Source organism: Corythoichthys intestinalis, chromosome 16 (assembly GCF_030265065.1).
Source record: "Corythoichthys intestinalis isolate RoL2023-P3 chromosome 16, ASM3026506v1, whole genome shotgun sequence".
Classification (NCBI taxonomy): domain Eukaryota; kingdom Metazoa; phylum Chordata; class Actinopteri; order Syngnathiformes; family Syngnathidae; genus Corythoichthys; species Corythoichthys intestinalis.
Genome location: NC_080410.1, coordinates 35,798,540 through 35,815,462, shown reverse-complemented (window position 1 = coordinate 35,815,462; position 16,923 = coordinate 35,798,540). Strand labels below are relative to the sequence as shown.

The window sequence follows — 16,923 nt, the reverse complement described above, 5'->3', positions numbered from 1 at the left end:
AAAAGAAAATCTCAACTACTACTTGTTGTCTGCGAATTCTGCATCGCGACCCTTGTTATATCACCATGTTTCACCTTTAAAAAAAAAAAAAAATCCGGCTGTGGCCATTCACAGCTGTGTCTTTACACTCGGCGATACATGCTACATTGAGTTTTTGGATCGAAACAAGGTAAGTACGCGATAATATCTCGTTAAAATCATGGCGTCTTTAATTCTGCTCTCGTGTGCTCTCGCCTCCAATTAGGGTTTTGCTGTTTAATTTTTGTTTTTTAAATGCCTTCCAGTACAAAATTTTTTCTTCCCTCTGAAAATGGAGATTTTAAGCTTTCCAATGATGTATCACACATGCATTTCGGACAATTTTGAAAGTTGGCCAAATTGAGGGTCTCAGACTGGAACTTCAAGTCACCTGAGTGTTTTCCGCCATATATATTACGTTCAGCAAAGATGTTTAGTCGAAAGTATGAGAACGAAGTTTTGACGACGAACGTAAAAAACGTGTTTCCATTAGTTGAAGATGACATTCCCTTTTGGACAGCATCTGTAAAATGTCGTCATTCTACTACATGTCCCAGAAAGCCTTTTGGTCACACAGTAGCCAATAAAAGGCCCGCACCAAACCCCCCGATTTAGACCAATCAGAATTCGAGAAACGGAACTCTCCATTCAGATTCCTGCTGAGGTCGCCAGTCACAAGGAAATTGTCCAAACTTTTGGATCTCGAGGACTTTGCACTACCGGCGAGCCCTCCTATCCCGTTGTCCGGAGCCGCTTACCTGCTCCAAAGTTCATGACGGTAGCCGACGGCGAAACGTTACCGCTCGTCATGCCCGTCCCGGCCGAGTGCTGCCTTCCCGCCGACGTGGCCTGCCCATCCCCGGGCTCTCTTATCCCCCCTGCCCCGATAAACGGCCAGCAGCCCGGCGTGGCCACGTCGTTCCTGTACAGCGGCTCCCAGTTTCGGGGCTACCAGAAGAGCAAAGGGAATGCTTACGGCGTGGATGTTGTTTTGCTGGTAAGTCAATTGTCCACATTTACTCCGGGACATTTCACTCTTAAAATGACATTATTTTTAGCTTCAGTTGCTAGGTAGCTTACTTAGCACGTCGATACAATACTAACACAGTGACCTAGTTAGTGTGACATTCGACATGTCAGTCAAAATCAATGATATTGTTACGTTTTTTTAAATTTTATTATTATTTTGTTGTATTTCGTTGCATTCTACAACTTGGCAATGTATTTAATTTATATAATTGTAGTCCTTTTTGTGGTTAAAAAAAAGGTTACGAATTAAAAAGGTTAAGTAAAACTCAACATTATTGCTATAGCACTTTAATTCAACCGGAACGACCCTAAAAAAAAGTCTAACTGCAACAAAAGATAATGCAACAATATTAGGGCTGCAGCTATCGATTATTTTAGTGTCTGACTAATCTATCAACTAGTTAGTTCGAATAATCGGGTAATCAGATTAGACACATTTAATGCGTTGCAAGATAAATTTTAGGGGATGTAAAACGAAGGCTTACTAAATGGCTAAGATTGCACCTTGAAAAGAATATTAAATGTGAATACAAAATAAAATTCCCAAATGTGTTTCTTCAAACTAAGCACAATTGCACTTTTATTTAGAAATTAGAAAATACTTGAGTTTAGCCTCGAATGATATTTAAAAAAAAAAAAAAAAAAGATATAAGTACAACAAAAGAACAATTGGCTAACTTGCATAGCATAGTCAGCTAGCGTAAATGCTATAAAAAGCTAACTTTTTTTTTTTTTTTAAACAATGCTCTTAACAAATCATTCAAACACATATTCCGACAAAAAACTGCTAAATATACCTATAAACGAAATTGCGAATGCATAAAAAACATTAGCTCAAACAAAAGCTTACCTTATGTTGGTCTTAAGAGGGAGCAGCTGTATTCTGCCTTGTTAAATGAGTTATGCCATATTCACTGTTGCCACTACAGGGCAGTCTATCCACCCAAATCAATAAAACAAAATGCAAACACTTTAAAAACAAACCATTACAACACCAATCTAATTAAACAAATTCTCAAAACAGCTAAATTGGATTCGAAGCTTTTTTTCTAATCGAATTACTCGAGTTAATCGATTAATCGTTGCAGCACTAAACAATATATAAGGAAAACTAAATTTTACTGAAATTAATCAACTAACAAATATGACAGGAAAATTTTAATTAAATCCCAATGTAATAGCAGATATGTAAAAGTATTGAAAATGATTGACAATACACAACAAACTTGTAACTACATTCTGGACTGGCCGCTCATCTTGATTGGACGTCCATCGCCGCTAATGACTGTGAATGGGTTAACAAACAACCATTTGCTCTTACGCTGACAGCATCAAGCTTCACTCCAATTGTTTGTTTGTTCCAGCACGTGACTCCGGAGGATTCTTATTTGTGTGGATATCTGAAGATCAGTGGACTGACTGAGGTAAGTGAGTGGAAAGAATCGACTATAAACATGCGTAGTCACCTTAGAGGATTCAACTCGGGACAGTTGATGCGATGATGGCGAAACCCTATTTTAAGGTCGTACTTCTTGACCTTAGTTTGGGAGACAAGCGTGTATTCATTTCATTATGTAATGCAGTGTGGGGTGGAATGTTCAAGGGTGAAGCCAAGTGGTTAGGAAACATGTCAGCGGGTTAGGTTTCAGATTTGGATTCAGCATGGTGGCATGTTTACTTGAGCCCCGATTCTTTAGATGGAGAAGGGAAAACAAATGAGTGAATGGGGGATTAAAAAAATCCCTCACTGAGTGCCCATGCTTAGGGGTAGATCAGGTTAAAACATTTTAAAATTATATAATATCTACATTGGTTTTTCATTATTGGATTTGTGCCGATATGCATTTTGCCTTCAAAGTGAATGTAGAAGCTTTCTGCTTTTGTACATGGGGTGGTCACAGCTTAGCACAAGTATGCTTATTGACCATTAACTGTCTGCAAACTAAAATGCTTGGGATTTATGATGTGAGCAGATCATTTGCATTCATGGCACAAAACTCATTGAGGATACGACAGGAGACAAAGTCTTAAATAGCATTATTATGTGAATTAGAATCGTATTTTGAGACGATTCGACTATATACAACAATTTAGCAAAGCGCAGATGACGAGAAATTAGTCTTTTAATCTGCCGGTTAGCCACACCTACCATTATAGGGCTCAAGCGTCCCCAACAGGTGGATGACGTCAGCGGGAGACTAGGCTCATCAGTTTTACTATACAGCCCATTGAGGGTGAATTATTCAGAACGAGGAAAACGCGACGAAGAGAGCCGCAAAATGTCATTGTTTCAGTCTCTCTACTCCAATATTTTTACAGGATATTCTTTTTATCCAAGTATTTTTCCCCAATAGCTAAATAAATGGCTTGAGAAGGACCAGTCAGCCCATCGAGGGGGAACTATTCACAACGAGGAAAACGCGACGAAGAGATCTGCAAAATGTCGTTTCTGTCTCTTTACTTCAATATTTTTACAGGATGTTCTTTTTATCCAAGTATTTTCCCCAACTGCTAAATAAATGGCATGGTCATGACAAATAACGGTCTTGTGCTAAATGGAATATTAAATAATAAAAATGCACTTATTCAGGACGACATGGCAAAATTACTCCATAATGGTCAAAACTGTTGACTTCACCTTTACTGTCACACCTACCGAACGATATTTTATGACACCTAAATCGGTCATGTCATTTCCCTTCTCCGGCTTCGGAGAATGTAAACAAACCAAGAGGCGTGACAGCTAGCCGACATGCTAACCCGAACCGAGTGATGTTTCAAAGTCTTCGAAGCGGAAAATCACACATAACTAGCCCGGATGTTTTGACATGACGACTGGGTTGTCGATTGTCTTCGCGGATCGGCAAACCGCCTGGCGGAGAGCAATTTACAGCTCGTTCCCCGGAGGAGGGCAGTTGTTGTGCAGCTAACGTGAAGCTAATGTGCATGAGGAGAGCTTTTTACATGCCTATCAATGATCAAACGTAAGTAGTCCTTTATTTAAAGAAAGTTTGTAGTGGTTACTTTGTAATCGCTGTATTCGTATTTGACATAATACAAAACAAGATGTTTACTCACTTCCTCGTAAATCCAATGGTCCCACAGTAGTAGGGCTTGTTTTGGCCAATATCCAAGGTGAATGGGAACCTTTTGAAACTCCAAAAAGGTGCACACACCTCTCCCTCATACAGCAAGATTTTTCTGCAGCCGTTTGGCTAGGCGTGATGCGAAAAATAAACGCATTAATCCGAAAAATCAGCTGAATCCTTAGTCCTCATACACAACAGTACGGCTGTATAGTGGAGAGGACTCAGTCTCCTGTACACGTCACAGCACCCTCCTCCTCAATGCAAGACCGAAGCCGGAAGTCACTCATTTTCATGGCGCGGGATTCAAAAAACTAAATAAATATAGCGATCGCTTCCACATACATCCAAGCGGTCCATATCATTCAGGAGCATAAAATACCGCGTGTATTATGAAATAAACATGCTTTTTCGTGTCACATGCACTTTAAATGAACAATAAATGCTTGACAAATAATGGATGATAACATTATTAACATATGATCCAAAACACTGATGTTTGCACTATTTTGATTTCAACAACATTAATATAGTTAATTCCAGGACCTTGTTTGTAAGTCGAAATGGTCGTATGTCGAGCAGGATTTTCCCATAAGAATACATTAGAATTCCATTAATTTGTTCCACAGTCCGAAAACCTATGGCGAGTCAAATTTTACGTCGAATGTCATGAAGATCGTGTGTCGAAGCGATCGTATGTCGCGGTACCACTGTGGAGGTACTTTTCCATAACTTCAGTTGAAGTTGTCTTTATCTTTCACATAATGCTTATTTGGAAAACCTTGAAGTTGTTACATTCATAATTATTAAATCATTCAACAGGGCATCACGATACAATTAGCCATAATGTTAAGTCCACGACCGCATATATCAGTATCTGTTTGATATCGGTATAACATTTTTGGGGTTGGATAATTTCGGGATATCCGTTAACGGTAGGGGTGGGAACCTCTTGGTACCTCACGATACGATACGATTTCCGATATGAAGCTCACGATAACTATGATTTCACAATATAGCAATACAGCGATTATCAATACATTGGTCAGAAAATCATAATACTAATAAACAGAAAAACAAGCCATCTTTATCCTTCTGCTGTTAGTTTACGTCCAATCCATTTGGACTGGGAGGGTGGCAGCAAATGAACCCCTCCCACTTCAACCAGGCCCCTCCCATTTCTATAGACATGAGTGGCAGCCAAATAATGCCAGGCAAGAAGTCATTTTGGGCCATTTCAGGTCATTACCTGTTGATTTTCAGTCACTTCCTGTTGATTTTGGGGCATTTTATGGGGACTTCCTGTTCATTTTGGGTTACAGAACAGGAAGTGAACCAGGAATCCCACAAATGAAGAGGCAGTGACTCAAACTCAAAAGGAAGTTACCTGTAAATGCCCTAAAATGAACATAAAGTGACCTGTAAATGCCCTGAAAATCGGAAAAAGTGACCATCAATGGCTGCCATTGAGTTAACTGAAACACTTATGTAGTTAGATTTTGGAAGCAGCTTGTTGGTTCCTTCTTTTTAAAAATTTTTTATTTTTTTATTTTTTAATAAACATTGCCGATCGATCGGGTCCGATCACGTCATTTTCAAAGTATCGGAATCGGCAAAAAAAATATCGGCCATGCCTTTTTTTAACCCTTTAAGGTCTGGGCCTATTTTGTCTGATTTTGCATGCCTTTGAAGTTGCTTTTATATTTCAAAGAAAGAATTGTTTACGATGGCCTGGTTTGGTCCCTTTTTTTGTGACACCTTGAACTTCATGTCCAAACTGTTGTTTCCTTCACTGACCAATTATAAATCATCATTTTGGGCCCAAAAAGACCAAAAATTCCAAAATCGTTTTGTGAAAATTTTTAATATTGATGTCCAATTGACAACCAAACATGCGTAACGAACCGTTTTGAAACTTTATAATATTTATTCAACATGTTAGGATGAACATTCAACCAAAAAAAATTAGAATAAATAGTCTTATATTTGACAATTCAACATAAACAACAGGTATAGCCATAGGCGTTTTTTGCTTTTATACATGCTCTAGTCAAAACAGGTTATATACAGCAGACCAAACAGTGAAGAACAGTGAAAAAATATATACCATCTAACACAAAAAGTGTTTAGAGGCCATCTCTTTATGAGTTTAGGTATTGCGGCCCATCACCTGATGAAAACTATGTACACACAATCAAGCTTCTTGAACACACATTTATATACACAAATTGAGAAGACTGATTGTGGGAAAAAAATATATATGGCATGCCACTCCGAAAAGCAGTTTCGTCCTGGAATTCCTTGCCTTCCAATAATCTTGCACAGTTGGAAGTGAAACCAAAGACATGTACAAGAGGAGTCCAATAATTTTTTCAAGCTCCTCCACTGTAGTGTCTGTCCACACAAACTTTTTCCCAATCTCTTTTCGGACTCTGCCATACTGGTTTGTAGAGCTGGGAATCTTTGGGCACCTAACGATTCGATTACGATTACGATTCAGATGGTCCGATTCGATTCTAAAACGATTATTGATGCACCCCCCCCCCCCCCTTTTTTTTTTTTTTTTTTTTTTTTTTTTTTTTTAAATATTTTGTACATTTGTTCCAAAATTGTTCAAAAATACTCTCAGGCTAAACCAAACTACTATTTCAGTATCAAGTTAACATATAGCAGTAAACAAATATACAAAAATAACAGTAAATAAAAAACTCCAGTCCCCATTCTGTATCAGCAGCTTTAAACTACATTCAATTAATTTAATGTTGTGAATCAACCGTGAAAGTTGTTAAAATTGCTCCCGTTAATCCATAATTTCCCTTTTGTCAACTTTCGACATGTGAAAGTTTTAAAACTATTTTAAAGATAGATTCAAGTCAATATTTTACCGATTTAGGAGTATTTTAGATAAAAAGTTAATTAGGTTTGCTTGGAAGGTTCGCTACAACAGCCTTGCAGAGAAGTGTACTGCTTTAAGATGGCGGCCGTTTACTACGTCTGCATCTAGCTTTTTGTAGATGTGCTGCAAACGCTACCGCTACCGCAGTGCATCTAGTCTTATATAAATGATATCTACCGTAACATTATGTGGATGACGTACTTTTGTAGCAGCTTCAGGTATGTTGTTGTGTTTTTTTTTATCTCGTGGCATGAGTTGAGCTAGAGCCGTGAGTTGAGCATTGGCATTACCCGAGGGGCCGGGTAATGAGAAGCATGATGTTTAGCTACTCTCGCTCCGTTGCTCATTGACCGCGCGGCGCGCTGAGTGTGTTGTACTTCCGCTTTACTTGGCATATTTCAATAATCGGAATTTGGATGTTTGTGAATCGTTCTCGAATCTTCCACGGCCGAATCGCGAATAATCTAAGAATCGGAAATTTTGCACACCTCTACTGGTTTGTGTGTTTGCACATATTCATCATTGTCGATGAGGTGAAGAACAGGTCAAAAAGTTCTTTTGGGGTGTATGCATGGTCACGATTCACCTGAGGTCCTGGTGGTCTCCGGGGTGTGAACCGGCTGCACTGTGGGGCAGTGTCTGTGTCTTGTTCTGTGCTCCATGGCACAGGTGCAGGCTGAGCCAGTGGTGATCGGCTTCTGCCGCGCTGACTTCTCCAGCCTCTCCTCCGTTCACATCTCATCGCTCTTCCGTGATGACCCCTTCTCCCTCGTCCTCTTTCCATTCGGGCAGTGAATGTAGATTTTTCATTGTCACTATAAATGTACATGAAAAAAAAGTCAGTATTTATGAAAATAATAAAGTATAAAATAAAAATATATACAGCAATAAATAATAATGGAAATCTATATGTATGACAATAGAAAGAATACCATAGCTGATGAATATGTGCTACATCCCTAATCTTCATATAGAAAGAAGAACACCACAAATTATAAATTCCTGCCTGGGATACACACAGTGCACGTACGACTTTGATCTGATATGCACATTTTATTATTATATACACAAACACACACTTATATTGCATCAAAATTAACTTTGTCTTGCAATATCAAAAAAAAAACTTTCAAAAGAAACTTTTTCCAGCATGAAAAAAAAAAAGTGAGTTGGCTTACCTCTGCTCGTCGATGGCGTCACCCACGTGTTCAAATCCGTCACTATCTTCACTCGAGGACTCTTCCAAAGAAGACGATGACGAATTTAGACCATCCTCTTCCTCAAGTTGATCAAAAAGCACAATTGCTTGCGCTAAATTTAGTTTTCCGTTCATTCTCAAAGTCACACAAAGTCGCTGCTTGATCCAAACGGCCGTCGCTCGCCACCTCGCTGCTTCAGAACACTCCTCCCTCTCGTTCGGTGGAACCTCGCACGGCAGTGTTATTTATAAAAAAAAAAAAAAAAACGCATTTTGTGCTTCCACTGTGACTTCGAAAGGGTTCGTTTGATTTGTGTTTTTTTTCATGGAGCTTCCGTTTTGAAAAAGGACAAGAAATGATCGAAATATAGACATAAACAAATGATCCATGCAGCGTTTTAATGTTTTTTTGAGAGGACAATAAAACTATAAAACTTAAATGACAATATCTCACGTTTTAGTTGGTCGATTGACTTCAAATAATAACGAGAGTAAACCGCAACTTCCGCACTTTAAAACGAGACCAACCAACAGCATGTGGGTGACGTAATTAAAACGTGAGGGCGCTTCAAAGACGACGTGCGCTGAGGACGCGCCGGCGCGTCCTTCGACTCTCAAGGGTTAATATATATATATCTTTTAATTAAATCGTTTTCTAATTGTATTTAACGTTACAGGCATAATGTGTTACACTCATCCAGAGTCTTTAGTTTAGGCTTAAGGTAGGGTTATCAAATTTATCCTGATAACGGCGGTAATTTTTTAAAAAATGTATCACGTTAAAATATTTAACGCAATTAATGCATGCGCTGCACGATCCACTCACGCATTGTCGCGCTCAATCTGTAATGGCGCCGTTTTACCTATATTGAAAGATAAAAGGCAGCGTACAATGAGTGCAGTGAGTTTTGGCAGCCTTTGGAGCCTTTTTTTAATTGGCTAAAGCCTTACAATCCCTCTCCCTACGATTAGAAATATCATGGGAAGGAATGTGGGGAAGCAAGGTAGCAATTGATGTTTTTCTTAACACCTTATGTTATTTCCCAACGCAGAGAAGATATATCAATTGGTAGCACTACGCACAGTCATGGTTCCACTTCCCATCATGCATTTGGGCATGGCTACGGTATCATTTACTGAAAGCTCAACAAATGCACTAAATGGCAATATTTAGTCACAATATACAAAGTCACAAGTCTTTCTATCCGTGGATCCCTCTCACAGAAAGAATGTTAATAATGTAAATGCCATCTTGAGGATTTATTGTCATAATAAACAAATACAGTACTTATGTACTGTATGTTGAATGTATATATTCGTCCAAGTTTTATTCATTTTTTTCTTAATGCATTGCCAAAATGTATATGATCGGGGGAAATTATCGGGATTGATTGGAATTGAATCGGGAGCAAAAAACAATCTGATCGGGAAATATCGGGATCGGCAGATACTCAAACTAAAACAATCGGGATCGGATCGGGAGCAAAAAACATGATCAGAACAACCCTAATTGATACCTTTTTAAAACGATACCTCGATTCTTGGCATGAGCGTATCGATAACCTTTTGGGATGCAAAGTATCACGATATATCACCATTTCGATATATCGTCACACCCCTAGTTAACGGTTACAAAGTCATTATCGGACAACTCTACGTAGGAGGATACCACATTGGATTAGAGGAAAAAACATCTCTGTATATAGTTGACCGTTTCTTCCATTTCCATGCAGGAGTATCCAACACTCACAACCTTTTTTGCTGGCGAAATCATAAGTCGAAAGCGACCTTTTTTAACCAGGAAGTGGGATGCTGACGAAGACGTGGACAGGAAGCACTGGGTGCGTTTGTTTTCTTGTTATCGCCACTAAGGAGTTTACATCGTTATTAATTTTTGTCTTTTACATACATTCTTAGGGGAAATTTCAGCCTTTTTATAAAGTGGCCAAAAGCTTCAACTCTGACGACTTTGACTACGAGGCGTTGGAGCGCAGCGATTACATATTCATGAGATGGAAGGTCAGTCCGAATTGTTTCTGTAATTGTTAACGTAGACTTTGAACGTTTTGTTTCATGCACTTCAAGGAGCAGTTCCTGGTTCCTGATCACACCATCAAGGACATCAGCGGGGCGTCGTTCGCCGGATTTTACTACATCTGCTTCCAAAAGTCCACTGCAACTATTGAGGGTTACTACTACCACAGGAGCTCTGAATGGTTAGTTATGACATAACATTGAGAACATGCGATTTTAAAAGATTAGGTTATGTCTAGGCCTGTCGCGATAACAAATTTTAGTGTGCGATAATTTATCTCATAAATTATTGCAATATGCGATATTATTGCCCCCCCCCCCCCAATTTTTTTTTTTAAACCAATTTACAATAACACAGTGAGAATACAGTATATATTCATAGATCAAGTACACCCATTTAAACGCGATAAGAAATCACAACTAAAAAAAATAGACCATGCCTCTTAAAGTATGACAACACCTGGGGAAATGCTAATATTCCATCATTTATCCATAAACGCATGCCTTTTGGATTCATATCATGCCACTTCGTGTAATTACACACATCGCAACACCAAAGAAAATGATAGAAATTTGGATCGATTGTGAAGCTAAAAGGACCCGCCCCCGAGATCCCAGAAATCTAGCATATTGTGTGCGTGACGTCGCTACAATGAAACAACCGGCTCAGTGCTTAGTACTGAATGGCGGCGATGATAGCGGACAATTTTGTTTTTAGTTGCAGCGACGAATCCGACATAATGAACATTCTTCTAATGGTGACGAGGAGAGTTATGAACCTTTCTTTGGTGTTTTGGGTTAGCAATTTGAGCCCAAACGACAGCCAATGCAGCCTAATGAAAGGATCATTGAGAGGAGCAATCACACTGATGAAACACCGGCAACATCGTGTGGGAAACACCGAATGGTTTGTTTTGCATTTCTTTTTGTAAAGCTGATACACCGTGACCGCAAAATAATGTAATGTATAGAATAATTATCATTTATTGTGCTCTCATAGGTTTTCGCTCTGCCAACAGACACAAATATGAATGGGATTCGAGGATTTGTTCTATATATTTTACGCGCGATAATTTATACATGTGTCCAGTCCTATATCCAATGCGTGATATGTTTTTATTATAAAAGAGTACTCACTCTGGCCATTTCGACCTTGGCTGCTCCGCTCCTTTGGTTAGCCTGGGGGGGGTCTCATCAGAGCCAGTCGTCCTCTTTCTTGATATCTCGGGACATTTAGGTGGCTGCGCGTGTATGGTGGCTGCTTTCATCAGCAATTTCTTAGCAAAACCTGATTTCATTTGTCCATAGTTCGAATAGCTTTCAGGTGTAAAATACGCACCACACAAAACCGTGTCGGAGGCTGGGCCTGCAAAATTAGCCCTCTTAGCACGGACGAACTTTACTCATTGTCTGCATAGTCCAGCTTTTCCTCGCGTTCGGGAACTCATGGGTACTACATTGCGACAAATGGCTATTTGTAGACCATATAGCATGACAGGTTTGAACCATTTTAGCGATTTTTTTGATAAAACACGAACGCAACTCTCGTCGATAAACAACGATTGCACCTGCCTCGACCTTTCGTTTCCTTGTTATGACGTCTCCGCCCCATTCGGCTGTTTCCGGAATACTTTCGGAAAGGTTCGTAATTTTCGATCTATTTTCGATAATTGCTCATGAATGCGATTTATTTTTTTGTTAACTTTATTAATATGTTATCTTGCCACATAACGGTTCAATTGATATCTCACAGCCCCTTAGTGTTTTAATACCCTTTAAGGAACTTTCTCCATGTAAATGTAGCTAATGACTGTTGAAATCTCTCACTCGTCCAGGTATCAGTCCCTAAACCTGAGCCACGTCCACGAGCACAGTATGCCCATTTATGAATTCCGCTGAAGAACACGACGCACGAGTGCGTTTGTCAAGGAGCGCCCGGCGCGTGCCGCCCCGGTTTTCCAATGGGATGCAAAATCATTTTTAGAACAAAAAAAAATCAAAACAAGGACGCGGAGAGAGCCGCTTGCTGCCCACGACGGAGCACGCTCGGAGTCCCCGCCGGCAGGCACTCCCTCGTTTCCGAGGAGAACATGAATAGCGAAGGCCGACGGACAAGATGAGGAGGCGTCGACTCAGAAGCGGCCGGATGATCTGATGTCATGTTTTAATTTGTGCTAAGGGATTGATTTCATTTGAATTTTTATGTAATCTGATGGTATTCGGTGAAATTGTCCTTTCTTTTTAAAAAAAAAAAAGAAAAAAAGAAAGTGCTATATATGTGTGGAATTCTAACACAGTGCCGATCTTGCGCTATTAATTAACTGATTTAGTCGAAATTGTGATCTCATGATGGTACAGAAAATTGTCATTTGTACATCGTATGTTTGACCAGGAAAAAAACAATTTTTAACAAAAGGTAATCATGATTTTTTTTTCATGAAACTGATGTAACATTCCATGTGCTGTCAGATTTACTGGCACAACGGTAACGTGTGCTCAAACAATTTTAATCCTTATTACGTGCAGAAATAGAAGCAAAGTGTTGGCTGCTAGGAAGTTACTTTATCGAGGGAAAAAAAGGACAATCATTTTAGGGAAAAATAAATGATTCCAAACTGACTGGTGTCACATTATAAAATGCAATATTAGCAAATTGACTTTTGACTGAAAAATGAAAATTAAACTGATGATTCACTTGTCGGTTTTCATGTCACGCCCTTGTAACATGATGTCCACTAGATGTCAGCAACACACAGTGCTGTTTGAGAATGTAGTACTGGGGATGTCCCGATCGCATATTTTTGCATCCGAGTCACCTGATTTTGACAATCTGCCGATACAGTCCAGAGCCAATACAGTAAAGTTTTTATTTGAACAATAGTACTGTAACGTTTGGAACTTTTTAAAGTGCTTCCTCTTCCACTTTTTCTGGGAGTGTTGCGGAGTATTAGACATATTTTTGTATCTTTTGGCTATGCCATTGTATATTATTTTGTTACTTCTTAGTCCTTAGAAAGTAAAATATAGATAAATTAGGCCTGAAACGATGTTAGAAAAAACAATAATTGCGATTCAGGGAGAGTTGGCAAGAGATTGCGATATTGAAACTTGAAGAATTTTCACCAGATAACGTGAATAGCTCTGTTTGGGTTAGGCCTGAACAATAGTGGGAAAAAAATAACCGATATATTTTGCCAAGGCTCCAAACTTTTAGCATTGGTTGCCCTGGTGCGCATAACTCTTAAGGTGCAAAATGAAGGGGCACCTACATTTTTCATTGCATCAACTTTTTTGGGGGGGGGGGGGGGACAAAAAAAACTGTTCTGTTCAGCTGTTTGACATGGAGAATAGAAGCCGAACGCCATACTTTTTATCAATCCTATGAGTGAGTCCGCTCAAATTCACTCACGCTGCTGTGAACAGCCTCTCACTTACACAATGAATCAGCTGGCACCACACTTCAGACTAGGCTGCAAGTTTAACGATGATTAACTCAGTTTTGCCTTTATTCGTACAGATACCGAGGCTTCTCTGACCAGATCAAAGCTACAAACCTGTCAATCATTGTTAACGTTAAGTACTAAACGCTAGCTGCACTGGTGACCAAGAAAAACAGTTTGGTCGCACTGCTTGGCAGGAGGGAGGCTGAGAGGCTGTATGAGCAAGTAGCAGAAAAGTATATTTTTAAAATTAAAACACGATCCTTTTCATCCGATTCCTTGGGGGAAAAAATGGCGTGATCGGCCGGATTTCCAATCACGTGATCGGGGTAATCATTGTGTAGTATGGTGACCCCTCGCTACTTGGCGCCCTCAGTCCATCACGGATTTTTTTTTCAATTAAAAAAAAATACAGATGAGCTGTCCAAAGCCGACTGCACACTCCCTCTCGCTGCTCTTTGTTCGTCAGGCAGGCAGTGCACTTGCATTGGAGTTGTTTATTAAAGTTAACGATGTTTGATCTGGCTAGAGTAAACTTCTTAAGCGCCACATGCGTCAATCATCATTTAACAAGTTAAACAGTTGCTGTGGCAACTCATTGTGTGTAAGTCAGCAGCTCTGAGCAGATTTGAGTACCCTCACTCAGTGAAGCTTTTAACTCATTTGCTCCCGGAACCGTATAAATACGTTCTATTTCCAAATGCTTCAGTGTCCCGATTACGTATTTATACGTCTTTTGCGTTTTTTTGTACAAGAAGCATCTAGAGCTTTCGATCTATCGCCAAAACAAAAAACAAGCATCAAAACCCATTTTAAAGCAATAAAACTGGCCACTGGAGGGCAGTAGCGCATTTGTTAAGAGCCCACAACTCAATTCAAACAGTACAACTTTATTAGGGAAGCTAGCAGAGCCCCTCCGCAGCTTGCTGCTTATGTCCACCGCACGCTCGAGGGTCCTGCACGGAAACGCGCACGGCCAAACCAGTTCCCCCCCAGGAACATAAGTTCCCCTGGTGAACGAGACAGTGGTCACCACAAAAAAAGACTTTAAAAAAAATCCATCTTTACGAGACAGTCGGCAATGAGGGAAAAGTTTAACCGCTGTCGCAGCCACCAAACGTCATCTCTCAGTTAGGTAAGTGTGAATAAATTGTTACTTTGCTATGAAAAGCTCTATTTGGCTGGTTGTTCATGTTATTTTGTAAAAGGAAAACATTATTCAGATGTTTGGGATGTCACTGAAGCAAAAAATAGCCGTGTTAAAGTCAAAATTATGTTTGAAATTTTTGCGTTTACAAAAAGCTCATTTTCTCCGTTTTTTCATCAGAAATTGGAAAAATGCTCAAACTAAGCTATTTTCTAATGCTGATTTCTAAAGAATGAAATAACGTATGAACTTACTTTTTTTTTCTGCTGAAAGAAGAGAGTCTAATCTTTCTTTTGGTGGGTTCCATGTTTATATAGCAATAGAACAGAATTTTTTGTGGGCCGTGCAAAATCAGTCAAAATCCAGTAAAATGGCCGGGAGCGAAGGGCCTTGCTCCGGTGAAAATGGCTGGGAGTGAATGAGTTAATAAAGCCAAGCATTATCCTACGACTACTTTATTCTTGTTTAAAAATAATTCGGTGGGACAGTAACATGTTTTAAAACTTATCATAATTATTACATTTGAGTTGCCTATAAACATTAAAATATGTGTGTGTGTATATTATATATATATATATATATATATATATATATATATTATGGCGGAAAACACAGACAAGACTGAAAAAGCAGTTTCTGCTCTTGCACTCCTCTATACAAGAAACTGCTGTATTTTAAGCCAAAACAACTGTTGTGTTTGATAGAACAATATGTCTATATGCTGCCATAGCAGATTCATGGCGCATTAAGCCCCCGAACTATTTTTAATTTGACCGGTTTACCCTGAAAACCCCCGTTTACAGACGTCGCACAATCACTTTTGTTTCAACCCAGCCATAAAACGAAGGTAATTAAATATATTTATTATTCAAAATGTCATTTTTAGCTTAGAATCATTAATTGATGTCTAATATTTCGTTTGGGAAAAAAAAAAAAAACGACTTTAAAAAATTATTCACTTTCATATTGTAAACTTTTAAACAAATGACGTCACAATGAAAAAAGTGGCGTCTGTAAAAAAGTGACGGATATTTACCTCATAACTATCGCTTAATTATATATATTTTCTTTGTTTCTGTCGCATTTTTTCTGATATGTTAGATGATAAATAATTGATCCAAAGAAAGAAAAATTGGAAAAAAAAAGTTTAAAAAGGTAAATATATGAAAAAGAACATCTCGACCACTCCTTGATGTCTGCGATTTCTGCATCGCAGCCCTTCTTATATGACCATGTTTCACCCATAAAATCCCCCCAAAATCCGGCTGTGGCCATTCACAGCTGTGTCTTGACACAAAGTGATACATGCTACATGGAGTTTTTGGATCGAAACAAGGTAAGTACGCGATAATATCTATTTAAAGTCATGGCGTCTGTAATTCTGCTCTCGCGTGCTCTCACCTCCAGACAGGGTTTTTCTGTTTAAAAAACTTTTTTTTTTTTTCAAAATGCCCTCCAGTTCAAAATTTTTCTTCCCCCAGAAAATTCAGATTTTAAGCTTTCCCATGCTGTCACACATGCATATCGGACAATTCTGAAATTTGGCCAAATTGGGGGTCTCAGAGCGGAACTTCAAGTCACCTGAGTGTTTTCCGCCATATACAGTGGGAAGAACAAGTATTTGATCCACAGTCAATGGGAAAACCCATTGGCAGTGTATCAAATACTTGTTCTCCCCACTGTATATATATATACTGTATATATATGGCGGAAAACACAGACAAGACTGAAAAAGCAGTTTCTGCTCTTGCACTCCTCTTTAAAAGAAACTGCTGTATTTTAAGCTAAAACAACTGTTGTGCTTGATAGAACAATATGTCTATATGTTGCCATAGCAGATTCATGGCACATTAAGCCCCCGAACTATTTTTAATTTGTCCGTTTTACCCTGAAAACCCCCGTTTACAGACGTCGCGCAACCGCTTTTGTTTCATCCCAGCCATAAAACGATATATTTATTATTCAAAATGTCATTTTTAGCTTAGAATCATTGATGTCTAATATTTCGTTTGGGAAAAAAAAAAAAAACGACTTTAAAAAATTATTCACTCACATATTGTAAACTTTCAAACAAA

The 16,923-nt window shown here is 39.0% G+C and overlaps 1 protein-coding gene across 1 annotated transcript; it reads left to right on the top strand.

Moving 5' to 3' along the window:
* The first annotated feature begins 648 nt into the window (after positions 1-648).
* Positions 649-13,539, top strand: gid4 (GID complex subunit 4 homolog). Its single transcript, XM_057817971.1, has 6 exons — positions 649-1,015; positions 2,412-2,471; positions 9,961-10,068; positions 10,145-10,246; positions 10,313-10,443; positions 12,097-13,539. Exons 1-6 carry the CDS (start codon positions 791-793, stop codon positions 12,158-12,160), a joined length of 690 nt encoding a protein of 229 aa, XP_057673954.1. The 5' UTR covers positions 649-790; the 3' UTR covers positions 12,161-13,539.
* The last annotated feature ends 3,384 nt before the right edge of the window (positions 13,540-16,923 follow it).

Excerpts from the sequence above, each read along its gene's own strand:
- gid4 (XM_057817971.1), top strand. The coding sequence starts at position 791 with ATGACGGTAGCCGACGGCGAAACGTTACCGCTCGTCATGCCCGTCCCG. Across the intron at positions 1,016-2,411 it reads GCGTGGATGTTGTTTTGCTG|CACGTGACTCCGGAGGATTC; the intron begins GTAAGTCAATTG and ends TGTTTGTTCCAG. Across the intron at positions 10,247-10,312 it reads ACATATTCATGAGATGGAAG|GAGCAGTTCCTGGTTCCTGA; the intron begins GTCAGTCCGAAT and ends ATGCACTTCAAG.